Genomic DNA, 26,111 nt, shown 5'->3' with positions numbered 1-26,111 from the left:
TTGAGCACCAATGCAGAATAAACGTGTGTGTATAAACAGAGCGTGATGCAGCAGATGGTGTTTATAGATGGCACGTGGTCCCAACACCAGTACGGTTGAATGAATTCTGTTCACTTGGATGAGCACTGTGGGTTTTAATCTCAGTGCAGAGAGCCTGTTACACTGTGTGGGAAGTGTTAGAAGGATGCTATAGGAAGGTTTCCTCATTACATAACACTGAAACCGTGGTAACAGTGTCACGATTTATATATACTGTTTTACGGATATGCATTCAATGCAGCTACTTTTTTTTCCCCATCTATGGTCTGTCTTCCTGAATGCCTTATAAATGTTTGATAAATCACAGTGCAGCCACAGGATGTGAAGACACAATCAAATAACAGTTTCCAGCTCAGCTGCATTCAATGAGTTTGTTGCATCTTTTATATTTTTTAAGTAGTGGAACACTAATTGTTTACTTGTTTGTTGATGAATGCTGTGTTTCTCACATGTCACATGTGATTGCACACTAATCTATGACTGGCCATGGATGTCAAATAATTACTAAGCATCTGCCGTAGCTAGTAATCCTTTAAGCTTTAAGATGCTTCCATGCATTACATTTTTTTGGTGAAATAGGATTCAAGTCTTGTAAAGATGCTTCTCTGGATTTTGAGAGATAATTTGATATTTTTCTGATATCCAGACATTATGAAAAGACCCAGCTGGCATTTGACTGACTGAACGTTTAAATGTTGTTGAAATGATGTCAGTTTATGAAAAAACATGAATTCAACGTCAAAACAACGTTGAACGCCAAATAGTTGAAACATAGAAATATCAACAATTTTTGAGTTGTACGTCAAATCAAAATTATTTGTAGGCTACAACCTCAAAATTCAATGATTATCCAACACTGGCACCTGCGTTGATTGAACGGTGACTCGACGTACAGTAAAATGCCAGCTGGGGAAGGAACTAAAAGTCTCATACTAACTATAACTCTAACTCTTTTATTTATTAATAATAATAAAAAAATATGTGTTATTACTGTAACACTGTCAAGGCAGAGACTTCTACTTCAAGCCATTTCTTCCTCAGTTGTAACCGCACTCGCGCACATCATAAACACCTCTCTTCACACTGGTACCTTTCCCACAGTTTTTAAAGGGATACTCCGCCGTTTTTTCATATTAAACTATGTTATTCCCTAGTTGACACATACCTCGCTCGTCTCAATGCGTGCACTCAATCGCTCTGGCGCGCGAGACACTTTTAGCACTTAACGTAGCCCAGTTCATTCATCATTAGGATCCAAGCAGAGAAGCGACCAAACACCTCCACGTTGTCCCTATTTAAATACAGTTACAGGAGTAGTGTAACTCGACCAAAAATGGTGACACAAAATAAAACGTTGTGTTTTTCTAAGTGTATAAAGTGGATAAATAACATGGCGGAGAGCACTTCGTTTGGTTGCTTCTCTGCTTGGATCCTAAGGAATGAGCTGGGATGGTGTTATATGAACGACTTCCAACAAGTGCCTTTTCCTCCACGTCCTTTTATTGAGTTGTGAACAGACCATACAGAATCAAAATCACCAGCGCTGGGGGAGCCAGAAAAGATAGCTCAGCCTCCCCATATGTGACATGCAAATATATATGAAAATATCAAGGGGAGTTATATGGTCTTATCCAATAGAATTATATATGACCTCATGCCATATCATATATACGTTGTATAACATTTATATAATAACTCCGAATATGGTCAATATCCGTTGAAAATACCCTCAGAACCTAGGGATCCTAGAAGACTTTCTATATGTAACAAAAGAAAGAAGAACAGAAAGAGGAGAGGGAGAAACTCTCCAGATGTTTGAACTTACACACATACATACAGAGGAATGTGCAAGCAAAGCATGAACTCTTCATAGAGCCTTTACACTCTTGGGCCTAATGGACATAGCTGAGACTAAAAAGACTTATATTTCTGACAGATGGCTAGTGCTATTAAAATTGTCTCGCGCACCAGAGCGATTGAGTAGCACTGAGATGAGAGAGGTATGTATCAACTCGTCTTAGTTAAGGGAATAACATAGTTTAATATGAATAAAATGGTAGAGTATCCCTATAAGCAGACTCGGGAAACCCACTCTAAATCCAGCACGTCTTGAAAATTACAGACCGGTATCCCTTCTTCAATTCTTTGCGAAAACACTTGAACGAGTTGTTTTCAAGATCTCTTCCTTTCTTATACAGAACAACCTCTTGGACAACAATCAGTCTGGTTTCAAAAGCAGACACTCAACTGAGACTGCCCTGCTCTCAGTAATTGAAGCTCTGAGACTGGCAAGAGCAGCTTCCAAATCCTTATTTCTCATCCTTCTGCCTTTGACACAATTAACCACCAGATACTCCCGTCAGTCCTAAAGATGAAGGGCATCTCGGGATCCGAACTCCAATGGTTCAAGTCTTACCTCTCAGATGGGTCCTTTAGGGTGTCGTGGAGGGGTGTGAAGACCCAACATCTAGCTACTGGGGTGCCTCCGGGCTCAGTGCTTGGACCACTTCTCTTCTCCATCTACATGACAGTGATTCAGAAACATGGCTTTTCCTATTAACTGTTACGCTGATGACACACAACTCTACCTCTCATTCCAGCCCGATGATCCGACGGTAGCTGCTCTTATCTCAGCCTGCCTGACAGATATTTTTGGCTGGATGAGGGACTACCACCTTCAACTAAACCTTGCAAGGACAGAGCTATAGTTGTGGTCCCGGCCAAGCCAACACTTCATCACAATTTCACCATTCAGCTAGGCTCGTCATCCATAATTCCATCAAGGTCAGCCAGGAACCTTGGGGTTGTAACTGATGATCAATTGAACATCACATACCACATTGCTAGAACTGCCCGGTCATGTAGATTTGCTTTGCACAACATTAGGAGGATCAGGCCCTCCCTAACAGAGCATGCTACACAACTCCAAGCGCACACTCACATTAAATTCAAGTCACAGATGTTAGCCTACAGAACAACCACTGGCTCTGCTCCCTTTTACCTAAACTTATTACTTCAGACTTATGTACCATCCAGAAACTTGCGCTCTGCAAGCAAATGTCGTCTTGTGGTACCATCTCAAAGAGCCACAAAATCTATTTCTCTGACCTTAACCATGACTGTTCCCTGCTGGTCGAATGATCTGCCTAACTCAACCAGAGCTGCTGAGTCAATATAGCCTCTTTCAAGAAACAGCTGAAGACAAATCTTTTTTGGTAGGACTTGATCCTGTTATACTAACACACTCTCTTCTATTCTATTTTGTTTATTTAATCAAAAAATTGACTTGTACTGCATTAGATTAAACTAAGGGGTCATATAGCACTTGCATATAGTTGTCCTGTTTAACTGCTTATATTCTCATTTGTAAGTCGCTTTGGATAAAAGCGTCTGCTAAATGAATAAATGTAAACGTAAATGTAGAGACAACATGCATTACAATAGAGAACGTTCAGCGCTGTATTCAAGAACTGGAATAACAAATAAAAAATACAATAAACCATTATTAAGTCTTTATTAATGCCTTCCGCAGTGCTGAACGAAAAAGTCATGAGATTGATATATGTAAAATATATATTATTTATAGTATAAAATATTATATATATATGCTATATATAGGATATAGGCTCTATATAGCCTATTTCCTAACTATTTTAAATGTTTGGCCCCAATAAATTATTTTATATATTTGGCCTCACTCAATAAATTACTTTGTAATATGACTAAATGCCTGTGGTTCTAACGCACAACAAAGCAAGTATTTATTATTATCATAAAATTTCGCTGTGAAGGTTTTTTTTTTAAAAAGTAGGAAATTGATGTAACATGGTTCTCTTGTTTGTGTCACGTTTAAACCACTGACTAAAGACTCCATTTCCCAGCAACACGTGGGTGAGAAGGAAATGCAACTTTCACTTTTAGCGACACACACCCATCGCTACAGCAGCAACAGTTTTGGACTAAATGTGGCGATCATTTTATACAGTTAAACGAACAAACACTTGATATTTTGGGCGTCATTTAATCGTAAGTTTCGCGTTTAAAATACAGACATATTTTCTTGGTAAATGTTTGCTATGCGCTTACCACTCTAAGTCGTAGGCTAGTATGTTTTTTTATGAATGCAAATACGTTCAAAATCAGAATTATAGCTCGGCTGCAAATAGTTTTTCGTATTATGACGTAATTGTTGTGAGAATCACTTTGTTTAGGCTATATAAGATGCAGCTTAATGTTGGTCATATGTAATTCCAGTGCACTCCCCTTGTTTACATGGCCAGTGAATCCTGGCTGGAGTCTTCCCTGCGCCGTTCATCTAAACTCGGGCAGGAAGTGTTGGAAAAGGCAAAAAGAAGGTCTGTTAGCAGCTCAAGTGCAAGACCAAAACCAGCATCACCCATGTTCAATCCTTATGAGAGGGGCTACGAAGTGAGTAAACTCAATTCACACAAGTTAGGTCAATAAATAACTCCCTTGACGACACTAATTCTTTTTGTCTTGTGTAACAGAGAGAAATTTCCCATTCAAACTTGGACCATGCTTTTAGTACAATAGTGGAGTACATGTCTGAAACTACGAGACAGTGCCAGGTGGGAAAATTCTTTATTCATTAATTTACTTCAACTGTGTTGAGATATGAATGAGAAGAAATAGCCTATGTTTCTTTTACAGAAGTTTTATAAGACTGTTCACCTGGCTCAGCCCAGTGAACGTGAACACATCTGTCGCTACCATTCACATCAGATGTTGAGGACTGCAGACCGGAAACAGAATGCCACTGCAGCCATCCAACGAGACATTGTAAGTATTGACCTGAATTACATATTTTTCTTGTCATGTTGTGTGTGTGTGAACCTAAACTGTGAAGACAGTATACAAAAGTTGATTTTGAGCAGATAGCCAGGCCATGTTTGCTCTGCAAATCAACTCTTTTGGTTCATCTACATTTTTTATTGAAGGGTTCATCAGAACCAGAGGATTTTCTTATTGAAGTGCCTCCAGGAACCTATTCCATCACTGCAGCAATGCAGGACACAAGGCCAGAGACAAAAACTGTCCACATCAACGCAGGAGAAAGCATGAGCCTTACATTCAACCTTTGAACTATGGGTGAAAATGAATGCCTTAATTGAGGACTTGCACTAAAATGTTAAAATGCACTGACTTTTCTTGATTTCTGCATGAGTGTTCATAAGTGTTATTACTAATACTCAGGAATATTTATTCATTCATTTTTATATTGTGGCACAGAAGCCATAATGAGATTATACAGCAAGACAAAAATGTACATTTAATCTTTACTTTCTTTATACGTCTTACAGATGTTGCATTTTAATAAACTTTTGCATGATTTTACATTAATAGTATTTTCTATTCAATTACTACACAGCCATAAGATGTTTGAATTAACAACAAACAAACAAATCATCCCTGAAGAACGAAAAAAATCAGCAAAAGCTGACTGGCAATTCTCATAATACTTTGAACTTTGGCTGTGGAACTAATATCAGTTTATTTGGCCTTGTGCTGATTGCTACAGATATTGGTGATGGTGATGAGTTCGGTTCCGTTGATGCAAATATGTCCCTCATATTGACTCCTCGTTTTGGTGATTCATGAACCAGTTTAAATACAGAGCTGTGATTGGTGGTCATAGAGTTATCTGTAGAGCTCCCAGTGTCTCTTGGCCAAGAATGGGTTACACTTGAACACCTGACTGCTCTTCCTGAAATACCAAGAACACACAGACAGTACAAATTAAATCAATTATAAAGATGGAAAAAAAAAAATTCTGACACTTGAATTTAGACCAAATGTTTCGAAAAATTGTATGTGTGCCATACCATTAAAATATTTGGGGTTTTAATATTTTTCAAATGTTCTTGAAGGAAGTATCTTATGCTCACCAAATTTTAATGTATTGCATTTGTACATTTTGACAGCTGTATAGCTGTATTGTAAATATTTTGTCATATTACCTGGTTGCTTGTGCTGTGGTTCTGCAGAACCGCTTTTCCAGTATCTCCAGGCTGGTCTGGAATCAGTTTGACTGTATGGCTTTCTCAGACAGGAAATATCTGTGTTTATTGAGCGGCTCACCAGTCCTGACCCCAGAGGTCTGTGTTTTTCAGCTGTATTATCCTCCTCATTCTCATCTGAGTCAGAGGTTGATGATGAGGAAGATGAAGGCACTTGTGTCTGTTGAGAGCTCCGTAGTTCTTTCAGTTGGAGATCAACTTTCCTTTCCAGCTCATCTCTCCTCTGGTTGTTCAGTAGTGGAGGTGACATGAACATTGGCCAGCATCTCTTGACTGGACAGTGGAGCAGTGGAATGGGGAACAGGCTGTTGTGGTTGCACTGGTGACATGGCAATTCGAAACAATTCATGGTGCTGCAGTGGGAAGCCCTGTAGCAACATGGCCTAGATGAATAATGCTGGAGGTCTTTGATAATTTGCTCATGGTGAGAGGCTGGAATCCATACTGCAAGCTCCTTGGGGACATGCATTGTCATCCCGTTCCAAAAGAGGACCTGAAGTCCCAAAAGACCTTCATCACCTTTAATGAGACAACAGATCTGAGCAAATTCCCCTGGGTTTATTCAGTTATACAGACCACTCTTATGATGTAGTATTGGTTTCAAATTTTTAACTAAAAAAATCATACTTTTAAGTGGATTTCTTGGCTCCATACCAGAGACGACTCTTCCAGGCCCATATCTTCTCAGATCTTGCTCCCATGGTGCTAAAACGGTGTCCCCTGGTACTATACTGTGCCCATGTGCACTGGCAAGATTAACTAGATCAGGCTGGCAGGTTGGTTGAACTGTATTTAATGTTTCCTTAAATGTATTTCCTTTAGGTCCAAACTTATCAAACTCCACCATATAAGTATTTCCTCTGCCCTATAGAGTTTGAGAGAAATAATAAACAAAGTATGATTATGCATTTAGATTTGAACTAAATTGAATTTGAATTAAAGAGCTTATTATATTTAAAGACACTATTTCAAAAACATTAGGGTCAGTTGGATTTTTTTATTCTGAAATTAATACTTTAAGCAAGGATATTTTTAAATTGATCAAAAGGTACATTAAATACTTTCACAATGTTACAAAAGATTTCCATTTTAAATGCTATTCTTTTTAATTGTCTATTCATCAAAATTCAGAATAAAAACGTTTTAACTAAAATATTAAATAGCACAACAGATTTCAACAATGCTACTAAAGTAACGATTAATCACATCCAAAATAAAAGTTTGTGTTTACATAATATATGTGGGTGCACTGTGTATAATTATTTTATATAAATATACACACATGCTTGTATATATTTAAGAAATATTTTCATGTATATACTGTATATAGATTTATATATAATTTATATTATATATAAATATAAATATTTTATACATAAATAATATATATATTTAAATATAAATGCATGTGTGTATTTATTTATTTATATACAAAATAATTATACACAGTGCACCCACATATATTATGTAAACACATACTTTTATTTTGGATGCGATTAATCGCGATTAATCGTTTGACAGCCCTACTAATAATAAATATTTTTTTTTTAGCAAATCAGCATATTAGAATGATTTCTGAAGGATCATGTGACACTGAAGACTGGAGCATTGATGGTAAAAAATGAATTACATTTTTAAATATATTGAAAAGGAAAAGAGTTATTTTAAACAGATTTTAATTTATTCAACTTTTTTTTTAAATGCAGCCTTGTTAAAGATAAGAGACTCATTTCAGAAACATAAAAAAATCGGACAGACCCTAAAACTATTAACTGGTAGTGCATGTTCATAACATTTTTTTCTCAGTACCTGATTTATGATTGTCCCCAGGTAATAAAACCCGTCTATCTCTTTCCTGGCTAACACACGGCAGCCGCAAAACAGCGCAGCACCTCGCATTACCCTTCCAGACACACATGATACTGGGCTAAAAGGATTCATAGGGGAACACCTGTAGAGATATATATTTCCCACAATATAATTATGTATTGTTTTTATTTCTTTCTCTCTTTAGTTTAGTTAAATTAAAGCATACCAGTAGGGTGTAGAACAGACACAGCTTGTGCAGTTGTGATATGGGACCTGATAGAAGTCCACTGAATGCCTTGGCTCCTCTGGATTTTGAATCAGGTCATCGACTGAATGCAACAAACTGATCTGACATATTATAAAACATTAAATGGTGACAAATATCCGATTAACTAATAAAGGATGGCTAGTATAAGTGGTGGTCAGTCACCATACAAACCTGGTCCACATTGCCAGCAGAGTTGAGAGACATCACATAACAGCTTCCTCTAGTGGTGGAGGTGATGCACTGCAAGAAGTCGGATATGTCGGTGTTCATGGGAGTCTTGTCAGATATGTAAAATGTATGGACAGGCCTTGTCACCAAGGTTGATAATGAACCCAAGCATTGTGTGGGGTTGTCTGGGAGACCACTGGTCACCAAATGGACAGACTGACAGGCAGGGTCAGAGAAGGCTAAGGCCAGTGCTGTGTGGAGGTCTCTGCCAGGACTCGTCTGTAAAGTATGGATCCAGCTCAAGGCTTCATAGACTACATCAGGAGTGCAGGGCATCATGTGAGAAGACCACGGTGTTGCCTAGTGAAATATATATTAGTTTTTATGGAATATTGTAAGTTTATCTGTGCACATCAATACTTTGTTTTAATTTGTGTGCCCTTGTCGTCTTTAAACAAAATAACTTCCCTCTTGAAATGACATCTCATTTCTTCTCTTATTACGTGTTTACTGGTGTGAGGGCGGGACAAATTGTCACTTACATAAGATCAAACAATATCAAACTACAACAATCTAATCATCCAATCAATTCCTGATGGACAGAATTACTGAGGCCCTAAAGGGTGATAATATGCACGGAGGAAAAATTTCACCACTTTTGCGTTCTCTTGCAAATGTTTGGCGTTCCCCTTAGAAACTTTGCATTTTCTCGCTAAAAAGTTTGCAAAGGTTTTACGTGGGATCACATTTTCGCGGGGGAACACAAAGGTTTTGCGAGCAAACGCAAAGTTTTTCGGGGGAACGTAAAACATTCGCAAAAGCACGCAAAAACATTGTTTATTATTTTTCCTTCCATCTCATCTTTTTTTTCCCTCACCACCATGTCCCTTTTGGGGCTCCGTACAAAATCAATTCCAGCCCTACATTTTTTCTTGTTCGAGAAGCCGTTTCTCTTGGATACACATCACGTATTGACAATGAGGAGTTGACGTCATTTTACAGTGCCCCTCCCCTTTCCGCCATGTTGGTAGGTTTCCCACGACAAAACAGTATTGATTACGTGTGTTTTTAGCTCGGTAGTAGAGGAGTTTCTCGCAATACCGCACTGTTTTACCATGCCGGGAAGTAAGCGCTGCGTTAAAAACCGATAAAAACCCTGGTAACCGATAGCGTCACCTACCATCATGGCCGAATGGCTCAGACCCCGCCCAAATAGGCACGTGACTCCTCATTCTCAATAGGGAAGAAAAGACATTTGCTGCTTCTGTTTCAAGCTGACTTTAATAAACTCCACCATTTAAGATAAAAATAATGATTAAATTGTTTTTAAAACGGTTAGCAAACAAACTTAGAGCACCATCAATATGGAGAATTCATTGACAAATATCATACACTTAATAAACTAGAATATATAAGTAACCTTTTGCGACGGGTTCACTGTGATTCATTGTAAATTTACCTTGTATGAAAAGCTGATAATGTTGAAGAGCGAGTCTCTGAGTGAAGCTTTACTAATTAAGGTTTGGATGATAAGATTCTTCACTGATCCCAAAAAGCCATTCATTCCCACAGATGAGTCCAGAATAAAGGTGATATTCCTGCTTTTACCCATGAACAAGGGAAGGACACTTTGGCTGGGAGATACCTGAGATGACATTGTTTATCGCATCAAATGTCCTGCAACACAATTGAATTTTCTGTTAGTTGACTTAAAGACCCCTCTGACTAGCTTATGTCAACACACAACTCTTTTTTTGAATGTAAATGCATATAAAAACAATTAAAACGTATTCATACCTTTCTTGACTCCAAGAACACACTTGCAAACTTGTAGCAAGTTTTGTTTGAATAATCCACTGAACATGGATCTCTGTCTCTATTGTGTACTGAGGTTGCCATAGTGAGTCACTGACCAGCCTTAAACAATTAGAATGCCATTACATCCATCTAGTGGTGACAGAGAGCATCTGATGCGCAGTTGGGAACATGGTCTATATGTCTGAAGGGAATAGGATCATTCTGGAGACTGGTGTTTCTCTAATCGGGCGCATAAAATAATATAAAAAAAGCAAGTTAAACATGCAAGTTGTTGCTTTAATGTCACTGATATACATACTACAGTCAATGCTTCTGAAATAAATGTAGTCAAACTTTACTAATTCTGGGTCACTTTGAACAAAAATTATGCTTAGAATTGTTGATGGCTCTAGTTTTCAAGATATGCTAACGGGTAGGTAACTATATATGACAGATACAACAGTATAAACAGTTTTAAAGCTGTTTTGCTACATAATGGCAATGATTATCCATCAATTCCAGTTGGCCATGAGGGAAATATATATTACAACATGAAACAACTTTTGAGGTGCATAAACTATGGCCAACATCAATGGCAACGTTGTGGCGATTTGAAGGTTGCTGCTCTCTTGCTTTCAGATTGGATAAACAAAGTTATAGTTATATATCAAAGTTATATATCAGTCTTTTGGTCCTCAGATTCATGAACATCTTCGAGACAGATGTCAGGTACTATATTCTTAGTATTCTACACAATATACATGGAAGTAAAATGTAGGCTACTTAAATATCTTGGAAACACTAGAAAAGCACATTTAATGAGGCTGCAGTATAAAAGATGAAACTTTTAAAAATGTGTTTGATGGCTTTGAGAGAAATGTCATTTGAGATCCAGCACCAGAAAGATTCACCTGAAACTGATTTCGGAGCTATGATGCCCGGCATATCCCAATGAGAGACTCAATCCAAAAATAGACTGCTGTCATCCTCTCTTCCACATGAGGCTCAAATGTGAAAAGGACACTGACTGAGGTGAGAAAAGCTAATGAAAAATACATGTGTTTTTTTTGTAACTAACTTTGACAGACTAAAATAGAAATGTTAAAAATGTAAAAAAAAAAAAAAAAAAAAAGTAGCACTCCGGACAGCAGAGAAAACACTATTGACTGGAGTACAACCTGCAGAAAATTCAACTTTGTCGTCACACTACTTAGTATAAATACTAATAAATATTTTAAAAGTTATTCTAATACTTTAAAACAGTTATTTTAAATTGCAATAATAACTCAAAATATTCCTACTGTTTTTACTGTATTTTTCATCAAACAAATGGAGTCATATATAATCAAAACATTGTGAATGCATTGAAAAGGCATTCAAAATGTTGGCATATAAAATGTAATATAAAGATAAGCATGGTACGCCATTCAGATAGAAAACTTCATAATTTCAAACAGGGTACTCCATGTTCTCCTTCAGAAAAAACTGAAAAAAGTGGAGCCTTTCTTCTGCACTGCATTGCCCATGCATCCTCACTCCGACCATGACATAATGCAATTCAAAATGGCTACCAAGCTTTTTGTGACACACTGTAAAAATGTGCTCTTATAAAACCAAGAAAACCACTGGTCAAGTTATGGCGTTCGAAGAAATGTACACAACACCCGTGGCATCTATCCGCCAAATGAATATATCATGCCCAGATGCTGCTGTGCTAGATTTGCTTATTCACGCTTGAACAATAAACCCGACAGACGCGAATGGCGTCCCTAAGGTGCCCCTGAACATGAATTTCTGGCAGCACGAGTTCGCATGGACTGGCGTTCAGCCAATGGGAGCGCGTCAACAGCCTCCTTCAGCCAATCGCATAAACGTATTACGGATCATTAGAATCATTCTGCCGTTATTCAGGTTCTGGGGTTGAATTTTCTGCATAGCGTTTCCTGCCCTGGTGCATGGTGGTCGAACGAAGGGATTGTTGGAAAATTTTCGGAGGTTAGTATATAAATGTGTTTTTACCCAGTGTGCCTTATTTCCTCAGACGCCGCTTAGCCGGAAAGTGCGGTTGTGGAAGTGTGGTGGAAGTCAATGTGGAATGCAAAACGAAATAAAATAGTGAAAATGCATCGGAAGCGTTGTTTTATTTATTGAAGGCAGTTGGACCAGGGTTGTAATCGGTTGAAACATTGTAACGTCCCGATTGTGATTGTCAATTTACCGCAGCAACGAACTCAATACTGGCTAACAGCTGTTTGTTTATGTTAAACGCCTTTAAAGGACATTATTGTTTTGGGATAGTTTGGGAAATGGTATAGTTGTATGAATCTCAACGGGAACGTTAGGAAACAGCCAAACTAAAACGCGAGCTTTACTGTAACTTAGCATATTTGCTAACATGTGAGGACGAGTTAGCATGACAGGTGTCCTCCTGTCAACTAATAAAACTAAAAACTTGTGAGCAACTTTACCCGCACTGCCTTTTCATCCCCGACATTTTTCGTAATATTTCTTATATTCTTAAGAAATTTTAGCTATTTGGTTAAAATGGACAGTAGCAATGAAATTCCCGCGTTAGCACATACATGAATTGGATACACGTGCATTAACAACATTTTCATTATTGCACTATTTGAGAAATAGATTCTTTGCAGAATGCTAAGAATTATATATTCTGGGCCAAGCCTTTATAATATTTATTCCATACAATAACCACTGTCTATTATGTATTTTACTAGTACCTTTGTCAAATTATTATTATTTAAATATTACTTAAATAGTCAACGCATTCTGTTGTTCCTGATGCGTGCGATGCACATGACACATTTTTGCCATTGAATCTTTTGGGATCTGTCGTTCACGTAATAATCACCTCTGACTAGTATAGTTGTTGCTGTAATAATCTATTCCAATTTTCCTAGCACTATTAAATAGACACTAGAGTCTATAGCAGTTATCATGTTTAATATTAATAGAAGTTATTTTAACAGAACTAAATTACTTGGGGAATAGTTGATATCTGAATAACACTGTCACTACTTGATTTTACTAGTATTTATAATATGTTTATGTAATGATTAAATTAAGCATATTTAAAAAGTTTTAGGACAAAAAAATATATGCTGGTTTAAGAAATGCACGTACACTTCTGAACAATGTAGTACAGTAGGGGTCAGGTTCACTATTATAACATATTTTAATATGTTAAAATCTTTAAAAATTAGGTCATACAGGAAGGGTATATTACAAATGTAATATCCTGTCACTTTTTTCAATGTGTTTTTGCAGTTTGTAAACTAAATATAGCTAAATTATAATAAATTTAGTTCATGCACTGTCTAAATTTTGTAAAATGACAGGAGTATTTCAAAACCCACCATGACAGTAAATCATCTCAGGCCTTTGATTACCTGTGGGTTTTAACACAAAATCACTGATGGTTATTGCTTGGTTTGTACAGGCTGATCATGCTCTTAGCCCAGGTGAATCGAGACACCCAGGGCATGGAGTTTCACAGCATTGATGGGGACCCGCAGCAGGTCACCCTTTGTCTGACGGAGGCAGTAACAGTTGGAGGTGAGATGGATATGTATAAAATCTCTGTAACCTTATTATAATTTGTAGATTGTGCAATATAGACCCATAATGGTCAACTGCTCCCACACAGATGACAACATGGATGGAATGGACACAGTGAGCTTGCAGGCGGTGACTTTGGTCGATGGCTCCACAGCATACATCCAACATAGCCCTAAAGGTAATGTAACTAAACGTTAATGTGTACTTTTTGGCATGCATTAGCTAATTCAGTTCTTCTTCTGATACAAAATGTCCAGATGTTCTGTATTTCATTCATCTTACGAACAAACATTTGTGTGGTTACAAAGCATGCACAAATTTTCTTGCTCAGTCACCATTCAAATCTTACAGCATATTATAGTTTCTTTCACAGAAAACAAATTAATGGAAGGGCAAGTGATTCAACTGGAGGATGGATCTGCTGCTTACGTCCAGCACCTACCAATGTCTAAAACAGGTATTTCATATGGATTTCCTTCTAATGGATGCAGCTCTATGATCACTGACTGTCTAATTGGACTATTTTGATAAAACGCAGACTACTTCTGTATTTTAAAGACCATACATTTGCCTTTATGCTTTAACCTTTATTTTTCAGGTGGAGAAGGATTGAGACTAGAAGATGGGCAAGCTGTGCAACTAGAGGATGGAACGACTGCTTACATTCATGCACCCAAAGGTCTGTCTCAGATCTACTACTGTGTATTGTGACTACAACTTGTCGCTTCTCAGACATTTTAATTCCTATTTAGCGTGTTCAGTTGGTGAAAACAAGCTCCGACAGACGCCAACAGACTCAACAGACTGTTGCCGTCTGTCAGTGAGGGGTGAATTGGCCTTTAAAGACACTAGAAGAAAAAAAAAAATCAGTTTAAATGTTAGATTCGCTATGATGATATCAAGTTAGAAAATCTCCACATGTTCTATCTTTTTAGAAACATATGATCAGGGCGGTTTACAGGCTGTTCAGCTGGAGGATGGCACCACTGCATATATTCAGCATATGCCTCCATCCAACACCATCCTGGCCATCCAAGCAGATGGTACTGTAGCAGATTTACAGACGGATGGGACAATTGATGCTGAGACCATCAGTGTGCTGGAGCAATACTCTACTAAGGTTAAGATCAATGCCCTGTCACTTATTCTGCATTCTTTTTATTTATTCTGTTTATATGGTTTAATTAACCCACTCTAACAGAAACAAACATGTATTGGAATACTAAACCGATTTAAACTTATAAATGTATTGCGTTACTCTTAAATTGTTTGTAAATTTAAAGAAAGGGTTTGTCTTTATGTAATGTAACTACAAATCTATTTTAAAATGTGTGGCTTTTTGTAGATGGAGGCCACAGAATGTAGCACTGGGTTACTTGGTCGAGGAGACTCTGATGGCAGTGTGCATATGCAGGTACCGTCTCTATTTATTAAATAAGTATCTAATAAAATGAATGCGTTGCATGTTAATGAAGCCGTGCCCCACTTTTTGTACTCAGATTGTACTGCAGGGTCAAGACAGCCGGTCACCTAGAATCCAGCATGTTGGGGAAAAGGCCTTCCGATGTGAACATGAGGGATGTGGGAAACTGTATACTACTGCTCACCATCTGAAGGTGAAATTGTGCAAGAGAGAAGATTTTCTAAAAGTTTTCTGTTCACATGTGTCCTTTGTCTCTGCTGTACTTTTTGAAGTTAATTTCTTGAAAATGTCGTTTTCCAAATATTTGTAGGTACATGAAAGATCGCATACTGGGGATAAACCATACATTTGTGAACATATAGGTTGTGGCAAAAAGTTTGCAACAGGTAAAGATTGTTTCCACAAGCTTGTTTCTATTGTCCTCCAATTTATTTGTACAAGCATTTTATTTTTCTTTCCGCTTTCTTCAGGGTATGGTCTCAAGAGTCACGTCAGAACACACACTGGAGAGAAACCATATCGCTGTCTGGAACTTAACTGCCTCAAGTCTTTTAAAACCTCTGGAGACTTACAAAAACACACAAGAACACATACAGGTGGGTTTCATATTTACCTCATCTCTGATAAGGGTTTCATCTGACTTGATGTTGATACATTGTTTTTAAATTTGTTGTTTAAATTGCATAACATTTCATTTTGTAGGAGAAAAACCCTTTAAATGTCCATTTGAAGGCTGTGGGAGATCTTTCACCACTTCCAATATCCGTAAAGTCCACATCCGTACTCACACAGGTGAGAGGCCTTACTACTGCTCCGAACCCAGCTGTGGAAGAGCCTTTGCAAGTGCCACCAATTACAAAAATCACATGAGGATCCACACAGGTACTTGTCTTGTCTGCTCTTAACTGCTTCCAACATATAACAGTATTATTATAATGAAACCTGAAGACACTTTGAGTTTGCATGGATTTATTTTGTATAGAAATAAGGTATAATTTCAGACCATAAGCTCAAAAGTGTGTCTCATCATGTTTAGGTGAGAAGCCTTACGTCTGCACTGTTCCTGGCTGTGACAAGCGTTTCACTGAGTACTCCAGCCTGTACAAGCACCATGTGGTTCATACGCCTTGCAAACCCTACAACTGTAACCACTGCGGAAAGACGTACAAGCAGATTTCTACATTAGCCATGCATAAACGCACAGCGCACAATGACACAGAGCCAATTGAAGAGGAACAAGAAGCTTATTTTGAGCCCCCTGCAGGTCTGTTTACTTAAATCTGCAGTCACAAACAATGACAACATTTACATGTGGACCAATAATGTGATTATTTCCAATAATCAGGATTATTATTTAATGCCGAAAGATGTGTACATGACATACTGCTTTACTCTTGTTTCACAGTTGTAATCGCAGTACTGCCTACATCTCATTAGAATCGCATAAAGGCGGCGCATTACATTTACATGTTAGTCAATGAGCAATGATTAAATGATATTGATTAACTCATAATCTGAATTTTGAAATCGCACCTTTTTCAGAGGCCATTGATGAGCCTGGGTTAATGTACACTCCATCAGTGGTGGAAGATGACTCAGGGTCTGAGCAGGTGTCAGGATCAGAAGTCATGGGACAACATCATGTGGCTCTCATATCTCAGGATGGCACACAACAGGTCAGTGATGACATGCACTGTCTGCACCAGACAAGATTGTTGTTGTCGTGTCGCACCACAATACATTGGACGCAACTAAGTGACCGTTGCAAATCCATTTGTTCTTCATGTCAGAAATAGCTTAGGTACTTGGAGTATGTGAGAAATAGAACAGGGACATCAGTTTACTGTCAGGAATTTGTTTCGCATCACACCATGCCACTGGTTATAATAGGTCCTATTTGCTTTTGTCATGTCGTGCCACTTGCGTCCGGTGTACACAGTTGGAAAATGGAAACGTAAAACATTTGTTGGTGTAGTAAAATCTATGTCAGGGTGATCCACATATGCAGTTACCTTCCAGGTAAATACGTATCTTTTCCCTCTTAGGTTCTGTCTCAAGAAGATATGCAGGCTATGGGAGGCACGATTACAATGGTAACACAAGAGGGAACCACCATAACTATCCCAGCACATGAAGCAATGCTATCCTCAGGGGGAGCACATTCTGTCACAATGGTGTCTTCAGATGGTACAGAGGGACAGGTTGGTGATGTTACCTAGGGATTCCATTAGTTTGCTAAATACACAAATAAGTTGAGCTAATTTGTAAACTTTATTTGCGATTTAGGTGGCCATTGTGACGCCAGATCTATCTGCATACCAGACAGAAGAAGGGGAACTTGTACAGGATCACGAACAGCATGTGGTTTCCACAAGACCACACCCAGTCACGCTGCTGGCTACCTCTAACGGCACACACATAGCTGTGCAGGTATAGAACATATACACATGCATTATGGACACTCTCACTCTCACAGACAGTGTTACGTTACACACAAAGTTAGGAGTGGTCACAGAGCTTAAATCATGTGTTTACTTTGCCTGTTAATAAATAATAAAATCTCCAGTTAATGCTGTAAACCTTTAAGCCACTTTTAGGGTGGGAACATGCAATTATTTCCAAAAGACTGTTTGTTGGTGGTTGTAACCTTTCCATTGAGAGTGTTTTTAGGATGTGTGTTAAAGATGTACGTCTCTCAACCGAATTAGTATAGTGGACTGTTCTGTAGGTCTAATGTTTGGAAGCATTTTAAATAAAATGCACTACGCTTCTCAGCATGATATAAGTAATTTTAAGATAAGCCAGATCAAATGTATTTAATATTTAATATTATGTATTATATTAGAAATTATATTTTTTTAAACAAAAAAACACCAAAGCTAGAGTATTTTTTTTAAATTATTATTTATGTTCATCTGAAAATATGTCAATGCCTTTTTTTTGTATCAAGATGCACACCAGTAGTGTTTTTTTTTTTTCGAAGGCATATTTATAAAAGCTACTTAATGTCGTAATTGAATCCTGGCTTAATCTAAGCCCTGTCTGTGGAACCAGGCCATAATCTTTTTCTTTTTTTAATCCTGGCTTCTAAATAATACTATTTAATGAAGCACTGATTCCAGCTTTTAATCATCTAATAATTATGATTAGTGATTGTATCACTTGTCTTTTTTGCACTAATGGAGAACTAACTGACCAACCTAGTCCAATCAACCTTGTTGACTGGTTTTCCATTCACTCCTGATTAATGAGCCTTTATTGCCAACAAAAGAGCTGGCAATGTGTCACTCTCTAGAAAAGGGGTCACTTTGTGTTTGGTGGGTGGTGCCATTGTGCATTGCAAGATGGACAATTTTGAAATGATTAGTTGTGCTACAATTGCAAACAGTTTAGTTGTATTAAATTTTAATTTCAACTTTTCCCCCTATCAGCTCAGTGATCAGCCCTCTCTAGAAGAAGCCATCAGAATAGCATCAAGAATACAGCAAGGAGAAACTCCTGGCATGGACGATTAACTCACATTGTATAACAGAATGAACTAAACATCTCAAGGGTGTGTGTGTGTGTGTGTGTGTGTGTAAGTCTGGGTATTGAAAACCTGTCAAGCATCATTGTTTTTTGTAATGCAGACATCATGAATGCAATATATCAAGAAGATATTTTTGTGTGGATATGTATATAACTGTTTTAAAAGTAGAGTTTTTCTGTATATATTTGATTATGCTATTTTTTTGCAAACTGTTATGAAAAGGTCTACAAATATATTGATGAAAAAAGTATTTATTTGTATTGTATTCTTTGACATCATGCAGTAAAATGTTTACAGACTTAACAAAACAACTGTTGGAATTCACTTCATATTTACCATATACATTTTTAGAGACTACCCAAACATGGTACTGTATCTAATTTCAGTATTGTGATTGGGGGTTTTATGTACTGAGTTAATCCTGATAATCTGAGAACAATACTGGAAAATCCCAATAACATGGTGTGCAAAACATCATTAGCCTAACAGGCTTTTTAAGTGATTGCTATTGTTAACTGATTGCCAGTGAATGCAACTGGAGAAGCATCAAAACAAAACCATGTGGCTAATTTACACCACCATAAAAACACTAACAAAAATTGTTAATTTAATCAAATATAATACCAAGCTATTAATGTAACGTGTTCCTGTGTGTCACCTAGAACGGAAGACAATGTGCCATAGTGAAAGCTCACTAAAACATTCGTCTGATCAACTCCATGATCAAACGAGACCATTTCGTAGATGAAAGAAGAGCATTCGCGCCAAATTGAGGTCACAGTCAGTGGGCATTTCAGGGGAGGGGCTTACTGACGTAGCACTTACAGAACCTCCTATCTTTTAAACTTTGAAAGTCGTCGCTCATTGGAGTATATTACGTCACATGACCAACGGTCGCGGGAAGGCTTTGACCACGCGTGTTGGTGGGAGGAGTAGCTCACCATTCAAACTAGTTTTGTAAACATTATTGTGTTAAAAGATACTATTTGAGGTGTTTTGACATGTTTTGAGAAGTTTGCCTTCTAATTCGGCGTCTTAAATATCGCGTAGTTACTTTTAGGAATTTATTTTTTCTAGTTCTTTCTAAATCAGTTGGAAGTTTGTGGAGCAGCCATTTTTTCAGTCGAAACTCCTCCGTGGACGCTTGTTTTATACGAGTTCAACGTCGTTATCAGCTTCGATATGCGTCTAAACTGAACTAGTTTGGACTTGTCACGGAGATATCAGTCGTCAAAAGGAGATATTTTTTCGGACAATCTGTAGCAGTTTTCACCTGGGACATCGCATCGCCGTTTTTGGGACTGTTCATCGGCGTTCCGGTTGTTGCATTGCACGAGCAGTGTTGTTAGATATGTTTATCTAAATTAAGTTGCATAATATTTGCCTGATTTTCCAGCCGTTTTGGGCTGGTTGTTATACTCTTACACAACTTGCGTTGTGTGTTTTTAAGTTTGATCTTTTCACATAAACTGAACATTTGCCTGGAAAGATGAGTTTCGGCCCACGGAGGCACGGCAAGTCTCCAAATATTAAACCCGTTCGCCAAAAGTTGCAATTTTCGCCAAGTGATGGCGAAGAGGACAGCATCGAAGACGCAAACAATAGCACCGGGGCCGAGTCGGGCTTCACGGAGCTGGACTCCCCGGTGTCCGTGCGGCGCAGCAGCGATAAGAGGCCGGAGGACCTGGGCAGCAGCAGCCCGCTTAGCCGAACCAGAGACGACGACGAGTCCTGGGACGAGGAGGGATTTGGCTCACCGTCTCGCGCGAAACAAACTTTTTACATGAAAGGTTCTCCATCGCCAAGGAAAAGTCCCCAGGCTTACGACAGTTCACCCGAGAGGAGTTACGTTCATGATGACATGGAAGGATCCAGCTCTCCTGTCCCGGACTGTCCTGATACACCACCCCATAAAACCTTCAGAAAACTCCGTCTGTTTGATACCCCTCACACCCCAAAGGTTTGTTTTCATGTTACCTTAATCATGAAAAATGTTCTCTTGCGTTATGTATTTGAGTAGAACCGATGTTAAATATATAACATTGGTTCTACTCAAAATACATAACGCAAGAGAACATTTTGTTGTTTACATTTGTATAATATGTCTCCTCTGCCATTGTTAATATTCAAAAAGCAAAGTAACGTTAACCTAGTTATGATTTGAAAAAGCAGTCCAGCCTTTACTAGGTGGATGAGTTCACCTAGTGACACACATATTGGACTTGCTGTACAAAGTTGCGTAACCACTTGAGTGAATCAGTCTATTGATAATAGCACATTACATCATTTAAAACTGTGCAGTGTTCCTTTCCCCTCCCTGTTTTCTTTCTTTTTGACTGTGTCGGTTTGTTTTGAATTTTACTGTGTTTTGGGAATGTGGTTTAAAACTTTAAATGCGTTTTAAAAACGAGTATTAATTTTGCATCTACAGAGCTTGTTGTCGAGGGCCAGGACGATGGGGTCGACGAACCGGAGAGTCGCCTTGTTTAAGAATGTGGATTCAACGAGCAAAGCCTGTCTGGACGGAAGACGAAACCAGACACCTTTAGTAAACATCAACCCCTTCACCCCGGACTCCATTCTGGTGCAGTCCTCAACACTACAAAGAAACAACAGGAAACGGTCACACTGGAATGAGTATGTTGATCATAATGCACTTTAAATTTCTTTTCTATCTTTTCTTCTTTTTTTTATCGAGTTAACCTACAGGAGGTTGCTGACTGCTGTGAAGTAGTTTTAATAGAATGATAGACTATGCTGATACTGGACAGGTGTGGCACAGGTTGCAGGGCCGTTCGTTAAATCCGTTTACTAATTCTGTTACAAGACAAAAAGTTGGAGAGGAACCAGCTCCTCGTGTTCGCTCCAACTACACGCCATGTGCTTAGTCAGGCCTCTCTGCTGCCCCTAGCGTTCTAATAATGTCTTTTCATTCCGTAGCTCCTGCGGAGAGGACATGGATGCAAGTGATGCTGAAATAGAAGAGGAACTGATTCCGCCCCCAAAGGTATTTTTTTTATACTTAATTGTAGCTGTGAGTTGTACTCTTAAATTCTTTGCTTTTTATAGATTGAAGCACAGAAATACATTTAGGCAGAAACCAAAAGGAACTGAAACTGATTTTTAAATGGATAGTTCACTTTGAAATTTATTTGATATGTTTTAGCTTACCTCATGGGCATCCAAGATGTAGGTGTCTTTGTTTCCACAGTATTTCAATTTTGATATTTTTGGGTCAAACCGTTCTTGTCTGTCATCAGTCATATAATGGAGATTTATGGGGTCCACCCTGGGTTCACCTCAAAGAGCATGCACAGAGAAGTCCAAATTAAACATGATTTAATGGCTCATAAATGGAAGTACACATTGATGGCCTAAGACACGAAACAAGCAGTTTGTGTGGGAAAACAAAGTATTTTTATCGTTTTTACCTCTTGTGATCACAGTCGCGTCCAAGTACACTGAGGGTGCGGGCGCTTCGGTCTGCGCAAGCGCCGGAAGTGATCTCTCGCACGTCTACGTCACTTATTGTTTACACAGATTTTGGAAGTTTTACCTTTCACTGTGAAGGTCTAAACATATTTAGATATATCGAAATCGTCTTCCATTGCGATTTCCTGTATATCTAAATATGTTTAGATCTTCACAGTGAAAGGTAAAACTTCCGGAAAAACAAAAACCCCGCTCATTTCGTGTTTTAGGCCATCAATGTGTACTTTTACGAGTCATTAAATCATGTTTAATTTGGACTTCTCTGTGAATGCTTTTTGAGGTGAACCTAGGGTGGGCCCCATAAATCTCCATTATATGACTGATAGACAACAACAGTTTGACCTAAAAACATCAAAATTGAAAATACTGTGGAAACAGACAACTACATCTTGGATGCCCTTGAGGTAAGCCAAAACATATCAAATTAATTTCTAAGTTAACTATCCCTTTAAATTAAAAGTCCCTGTGAACTGGTAGTTGCAACCGACTTCAGTGTTGTGATGTATTTCCAAGTGAACTGGAATATTGTATAGAAAGTGGGGTTTTACTTTAGCGCACCTCCTCTCCATCCCTTGCTCATAGCTGACTGACGGTTGGAGGGGAGTCATCTGAGAAGGAACGTTTTTTTTTTTTTTTCTTTTTTTCAGATTTTAATATAGATTACAGTGACGAACAGTTTTTTCTTGTTATGGATTCACCACAAGAGTGATGTAATGTAATGTCCGCTTACTAAGTAAATGGGTCAATTTTATTTCATGATGTCTTTTTGTCAAAGATCCTCTTACTGGATTTTAAAGTAACCGTTTCTGGTCAGTTTCAGTCTGGATTTTTAACAATAACACTTGGGCGAGAACACGAAATGGCTTTTTTTTTTTGGGTGCATTCCTACTTTAATCTCTTGAATATCTAGTTAGATGAGTACTGCTGTATTTTTTTTGCCCTAATAAAAACTGGTTTTCCCCACAGAGGATCACAATGATGGAGAATAACATGATGTCCAGATATGCATCTGAATTCCATGAGCTGGAGAAGATTGGCTCTGGGGAGTTTGGTTCTGTTTTCAAATGCGTCAAGCGGTTGGACGGGTGTATCTATGCAATCAAACGTTCTAAAAAGCCCCTGGCAGGCTCTGTGGATGAGTAAGTGCACCTTCATGAATGCGTTTTCGACAACACTGACTTTATTGAATGGAGGTTCTTATTGTTTTCGAATTATTTCTGTGAATTCTATCCGTCCCAATAGGCAAAATGCACTTCGTGAGGTATATGCACATGCAGTTCTTGGACAGCACCCCCATGTTGTGAGGTATTACTCTGCTTGGGCAGAAGATGACCACATGCTGATTCAGAATGAGTACTGCAATGGTGGAACCCTGTCTGATGTCATCGCTGAGAACAATCGACGCATACACTTCCTGTCTGAGCTGGAGTTGAAGGATCTGCTACTGCAAGTCTCTCGTGGACTGAAGTACATTCACTCTACAGCACTTGTTCACATGGATATCAAGCCAAGTATGTATTTGATCATTACAGCCGTTTAGCTTAAAATATCTTGTTGATGCTTTGTTAAAATTTCATTTAATTATGCTTTAATTTTGGATTTCTTTTTCAGGCAATATATTCATTTCACGCAAACCTGTTCCAAGTGTTGAGGAATTTGAAGATGAAGAAGATGGGCCCACTACAAGTGTGGTATACAAAATAGGTAAAATGCTGAAATTACATGCCTAGATGATTGCTTAATGAAGTTGACAAGATTTTAACAATCTCTTCTGTTTCAGGTGATCTGGGTCATGTTACAACGGTTACCAATCCACAAGTTGAAGAAGGTGACAGCAGATACTTGGCAAATGAAGTTCTTCAGGAGGTACACCCTTTTCTTTTTTTAATTATTCTTTAGAATTCCTGAAGGGTCACAAACTTGTGTGAAATATCATGTACTAATTTAGCTGTTCTTACCCACAGGACTACAGTAACCTGAAAAAAGCAGACATATTTGCCCTTGCTCTGACTTTAGTCAGTGCCTGTGGAGCAGAGCCCCTTCCCACCAATGGAGAAAAGTGGCACAAAATCCGACAGGGCATTCTGCCACATATTCCACAAGTGCTTTCTCAAGAATTTTTAAGCTTGTTGAAGGTAAGGTTGCTTCTATAAAATAGTCCTAAATGTAAGTAATTCTAAAAAACAAAATCTGTAGTGCCGTAACATTTTTTTTAAAAATGTTTTTGAACGGGGTCTTGAATGTTTGATTAAAATGTATATATCCTCCTGACAGCTTATGATCCATCCTGACCCAACACGGCGACCCTCAACCACTGACCTAGTCAGACATCCCGTTCTTCTGACTGCTTCCAGAATGAGTGCTGACCAGCTGCGTGTAGAGCTCAATGCTGAGAAATTCAAGAACGCACTTTTGCAGAAGTATGTGATTATATTATTTCATTTAAAAAGGCAAATTCTGGACATTAAGAAGTCTTTTACTTGTTATACTAAATCCTACTGGTGAGAACTTCTACTTTGGATTGAATTCATTTTTGGTGTTTGTTTCTCAGGGAGCTAAAGAAAGCTCAGATGGCAAAGGCTGCAGCAGAGGAGAGGGTTCTGTCCACGGATCGCGTTCTTACACGTTCCACAATCCAGTCCAGCTCGAGAACTTCTCGACTCATCGGAAAGAAGATGAACCGCTCTGTTAGCCTCACAATTTACTGAGTTGAACTCCAGACAAAGGAGATGACCAATCCTGAGCGAGAACTACAGTGGTGCTTATGAAAAGATTGTGCACTGCACACAGACAGTTTTGTCTATAGCCAGAAGGATGACACAGACTGTCCCGTGACTTATAGTGCTTACACTGTTTGACACAAGTACCATGGTCTATACTGAAGCTTGGGTCCTTCTGCATTGTTTTGGCAATAGCCTTTGAATATGTAATGCAGATCTGCCTTATCTATTAGGTTTGCCATTTCAAAATCTCTTGACAGAATTGCCTTTATAATGGACACATTTTTAGTATAGATCTGTCTTCCTAATCCTTGCTTTAAGTTCCATAGGTAAGAGTCAAAATGGTCTCCCTGCACTTGCTTTCTCAAAGCTGCAGTGTGCTCTTTACCAAATTGGAGATGTGTGCCCCTATTGAGCCCTGATATGTGAATGTACCAGATCGAAGATTTGCACACAAGGTGCACACCTAAGGTGCACACCTTACTGCCTGTGAAAAAAAGCCTGTTGGGCCACAGAACTTGGGGGTTGAGTTAGATTGCCATTAAAATGAGCACTTTGGAGGCAATGGTGAGCTTGCCACAGAAAGCCTGCTGCTATTCATGTTCGTCTGTATCCTGGTAGGGTTGGAAGATTTTTGTTTTTTCTTTAAGTAACTTTTAAATCATTTTATCCTTTCAAACAAGCGATATTTCAAAACATCATCATTAATTTTTTTTTTTTTTTGCAATTACATTCATCTGTTTCTTTGCTTTGTTCAATCTTGTCAAATCTTGAATTTAACCATGTGACAAATATGCTTAAAACTGGACTCAAATGATTTAAATCTACATATGCCATTCAAATCTCCAACCCTATTTTTGTAGCATTAAAACAATCTGTCCAGTTCATCCTATGTCTTTTTAGTTAATAATGTATAGTTTTGACTTATGTGCTACATAAACTACATTGATAGGGTACTGTTTAGATACTTTGGTTTTGCTAATCCTCAAAACTTCATTTTGTCTGTAAATAAGTTCATTTTAATAAACTGTTTTCACCTAAACGCGACTAGTTTGCTTTATTTGAACTTTAACAGTTAACTTTTTGTAATTAAACCTTCACATTCTGATGGCGCTAGAACAGGCAGATTACCGTTTCTATTGTAACGCTCCGGCAAACCCAACTGTCTTTCGTGAATATCACATTTAAATGTTTGGAAATGTAGAAACGTATTATGTAAAAAAAAAACCAAAAAACATTGTTAATTATCACC

General features: G+C 38.2%; 4 protein-coding genes across 5 annotated transcripts; 3 read left to right on the top strand and 1 right to left on the bottom strand.

Moving 5' to 3' along the window:
• The first annotated feature begins 3,905 nt into the window (after positions 1 to 3,905).
• On the top strand, positions 3,906 to 5,396 carry akip1 (A-kinase interacting protein 1). The gene is made up of 5 exons (XM_039692762.2): positions 3,906 to 4,065; positions 4,294 to 4,467; positions 4,548 to 4,628; positions 4,711 to 4,839; positions 4,998 to 5,396. Exons 2-5 carry the CDS (start codon positions 4,312 to 4,314, stop codon positions 5,139 to 5,141), a joined length of 510 nt encoding a protein of 169 aa, XP_039548696.1. The 5' UTR covers positions 3,906 to 4,065; positions 4,294 to 4,311; the 3' UTR covers positions 5,142 to 5,396.
• A 102-nt stretch (positions 5,397 to 5,498) lies between these two features.
• LOC120493859 (uncharacterized) lies at positions 5,499 to 11,901 on the bottom strand. The gene is made up of 9 exons (XM_039692759.2): positions 11,031 to 11,901; positions 10,120 to 10,359; positions 9,782 to 9,999; positions 8,326 to 8,682; positions 8,113 to 8,234; positions 7,887 to 8,028; positions 6,705 to 6,942; positions 6,018 to 6,596; positions 5,499 to 5,764 (listed from the first exon to the last, which is right to left on the bottom strand). The coding sequence occupies exons 3-9, from the start codon at positions 9,977 to 9,979 to the stop codon at positions 5,511 to 5,513; spliced, it is 1,890 nt and encodes a 629-aa protein (XP_039548693.2). The 5' UTR covers positions 9,980 to 9,999; positions 10,120 to 10,359; positions 11,031 to 11,901; the 3' UTR covers positions 5,499 to 5,510.
• Positions 11,902 to 11,962: 61 nt separating this feature from the next.
• Positions 11,963 to 18,897, top strand: znf143b (zinc finger protein 143b). Of its 2 annotated transcripts, none has more exons than XM_039692761.2 (16): positions 11,963 to 12,114; positions 13,577 to 13,692; positions 13,784 to 13,873; positions 14,069 to 14,152; positions 14,294 to 14,374; positions 14,631 to 14,815; positions 15,041 to 15,109; positions 15,195 to 15,311; positions 15,429 to 15,504; positions 15,589 to 15,714; positions 15,821 to 16,000; positions 16,155 to 16,382; positions 16,661 to 16,794; positions 17,164 to 17,319; positions 17,405 to 17,548; positions 18,550 to 18,897. In XM_039692761.2, the coding sequence occupies exons 2-16, from the start codon at positions 13,584 to 13,586 to the stop codon at positions 18,631 to 18,633; spliced, it is 1,863 nt and encodes a 620-aa protein (XP_039548695.1). In that variant the 5' UTR covers positions 11,963 to 12,114; positions 13,577 to 13,583; the 3' UTR covers positions 18,634 to 18,897. The 2 variants fall into 2 exon arrangements, with proteins under 2 accessions (XP_039548695.1, XP_039548694.1); XM_039692760.2 differs by having other exon boundaries at positions 14,057 to 14,152.
• A 637-nt stretch (positions 18,898 to 19,534) lies between these two features.
• On the top strand, positions 19,535 to 25,901 carry wee1 (WEE1 G2 checkpoint kinase). The gene is made up of 10 exons (XM_039693266.2): positions 19,535 to 20,607; positions 21,079 to 21,284; positions 21,588 to 21,654; positions 23,106 to 23,278; positions 23,382 to 23,650; positions 23,751 to 23,843; positions 23,920 to 24,005; positions 24,104 to 24,274; positions 24,414 to 24,559; positions 24,691 to 25,901. Exons 1-10 carry the CDS (start codon positions 20,137 to 20,139, stop codon positions 24,845 to 24,847), a joined length of 1,839 nt encoding a protein of 612 aa, XP_039549200.2. The 5' UTR covers positions 19,535 to 20,136; the 3' UTR covers positions 24,848 to 25,901.
• The last annotated feature ends 210 nt before the right edge of the window (positions 25,902 to 26,111 follow it).

This window comes from Pimephales promelas, chromosome 10, assembly GCF_988280905.1.
Source record: "Pimephales promelas chromosome 10, fPimPro1.hap1.1, whole genome shotgun sequence".
In the NCBI taxonomy this organism is placed as follows: domain Eukaryota; kingdom Metazoa; phylum Chordata; class Actinopteri; order Cypriniformes; family Leuciscidae; genus Pimephales; species Pimephales promelas.
The sequence above is the reverse complement of the archived record's forward strand: the minus strand, read 5'-3'. Positions and strand labels throughout refer to the sequence as shown.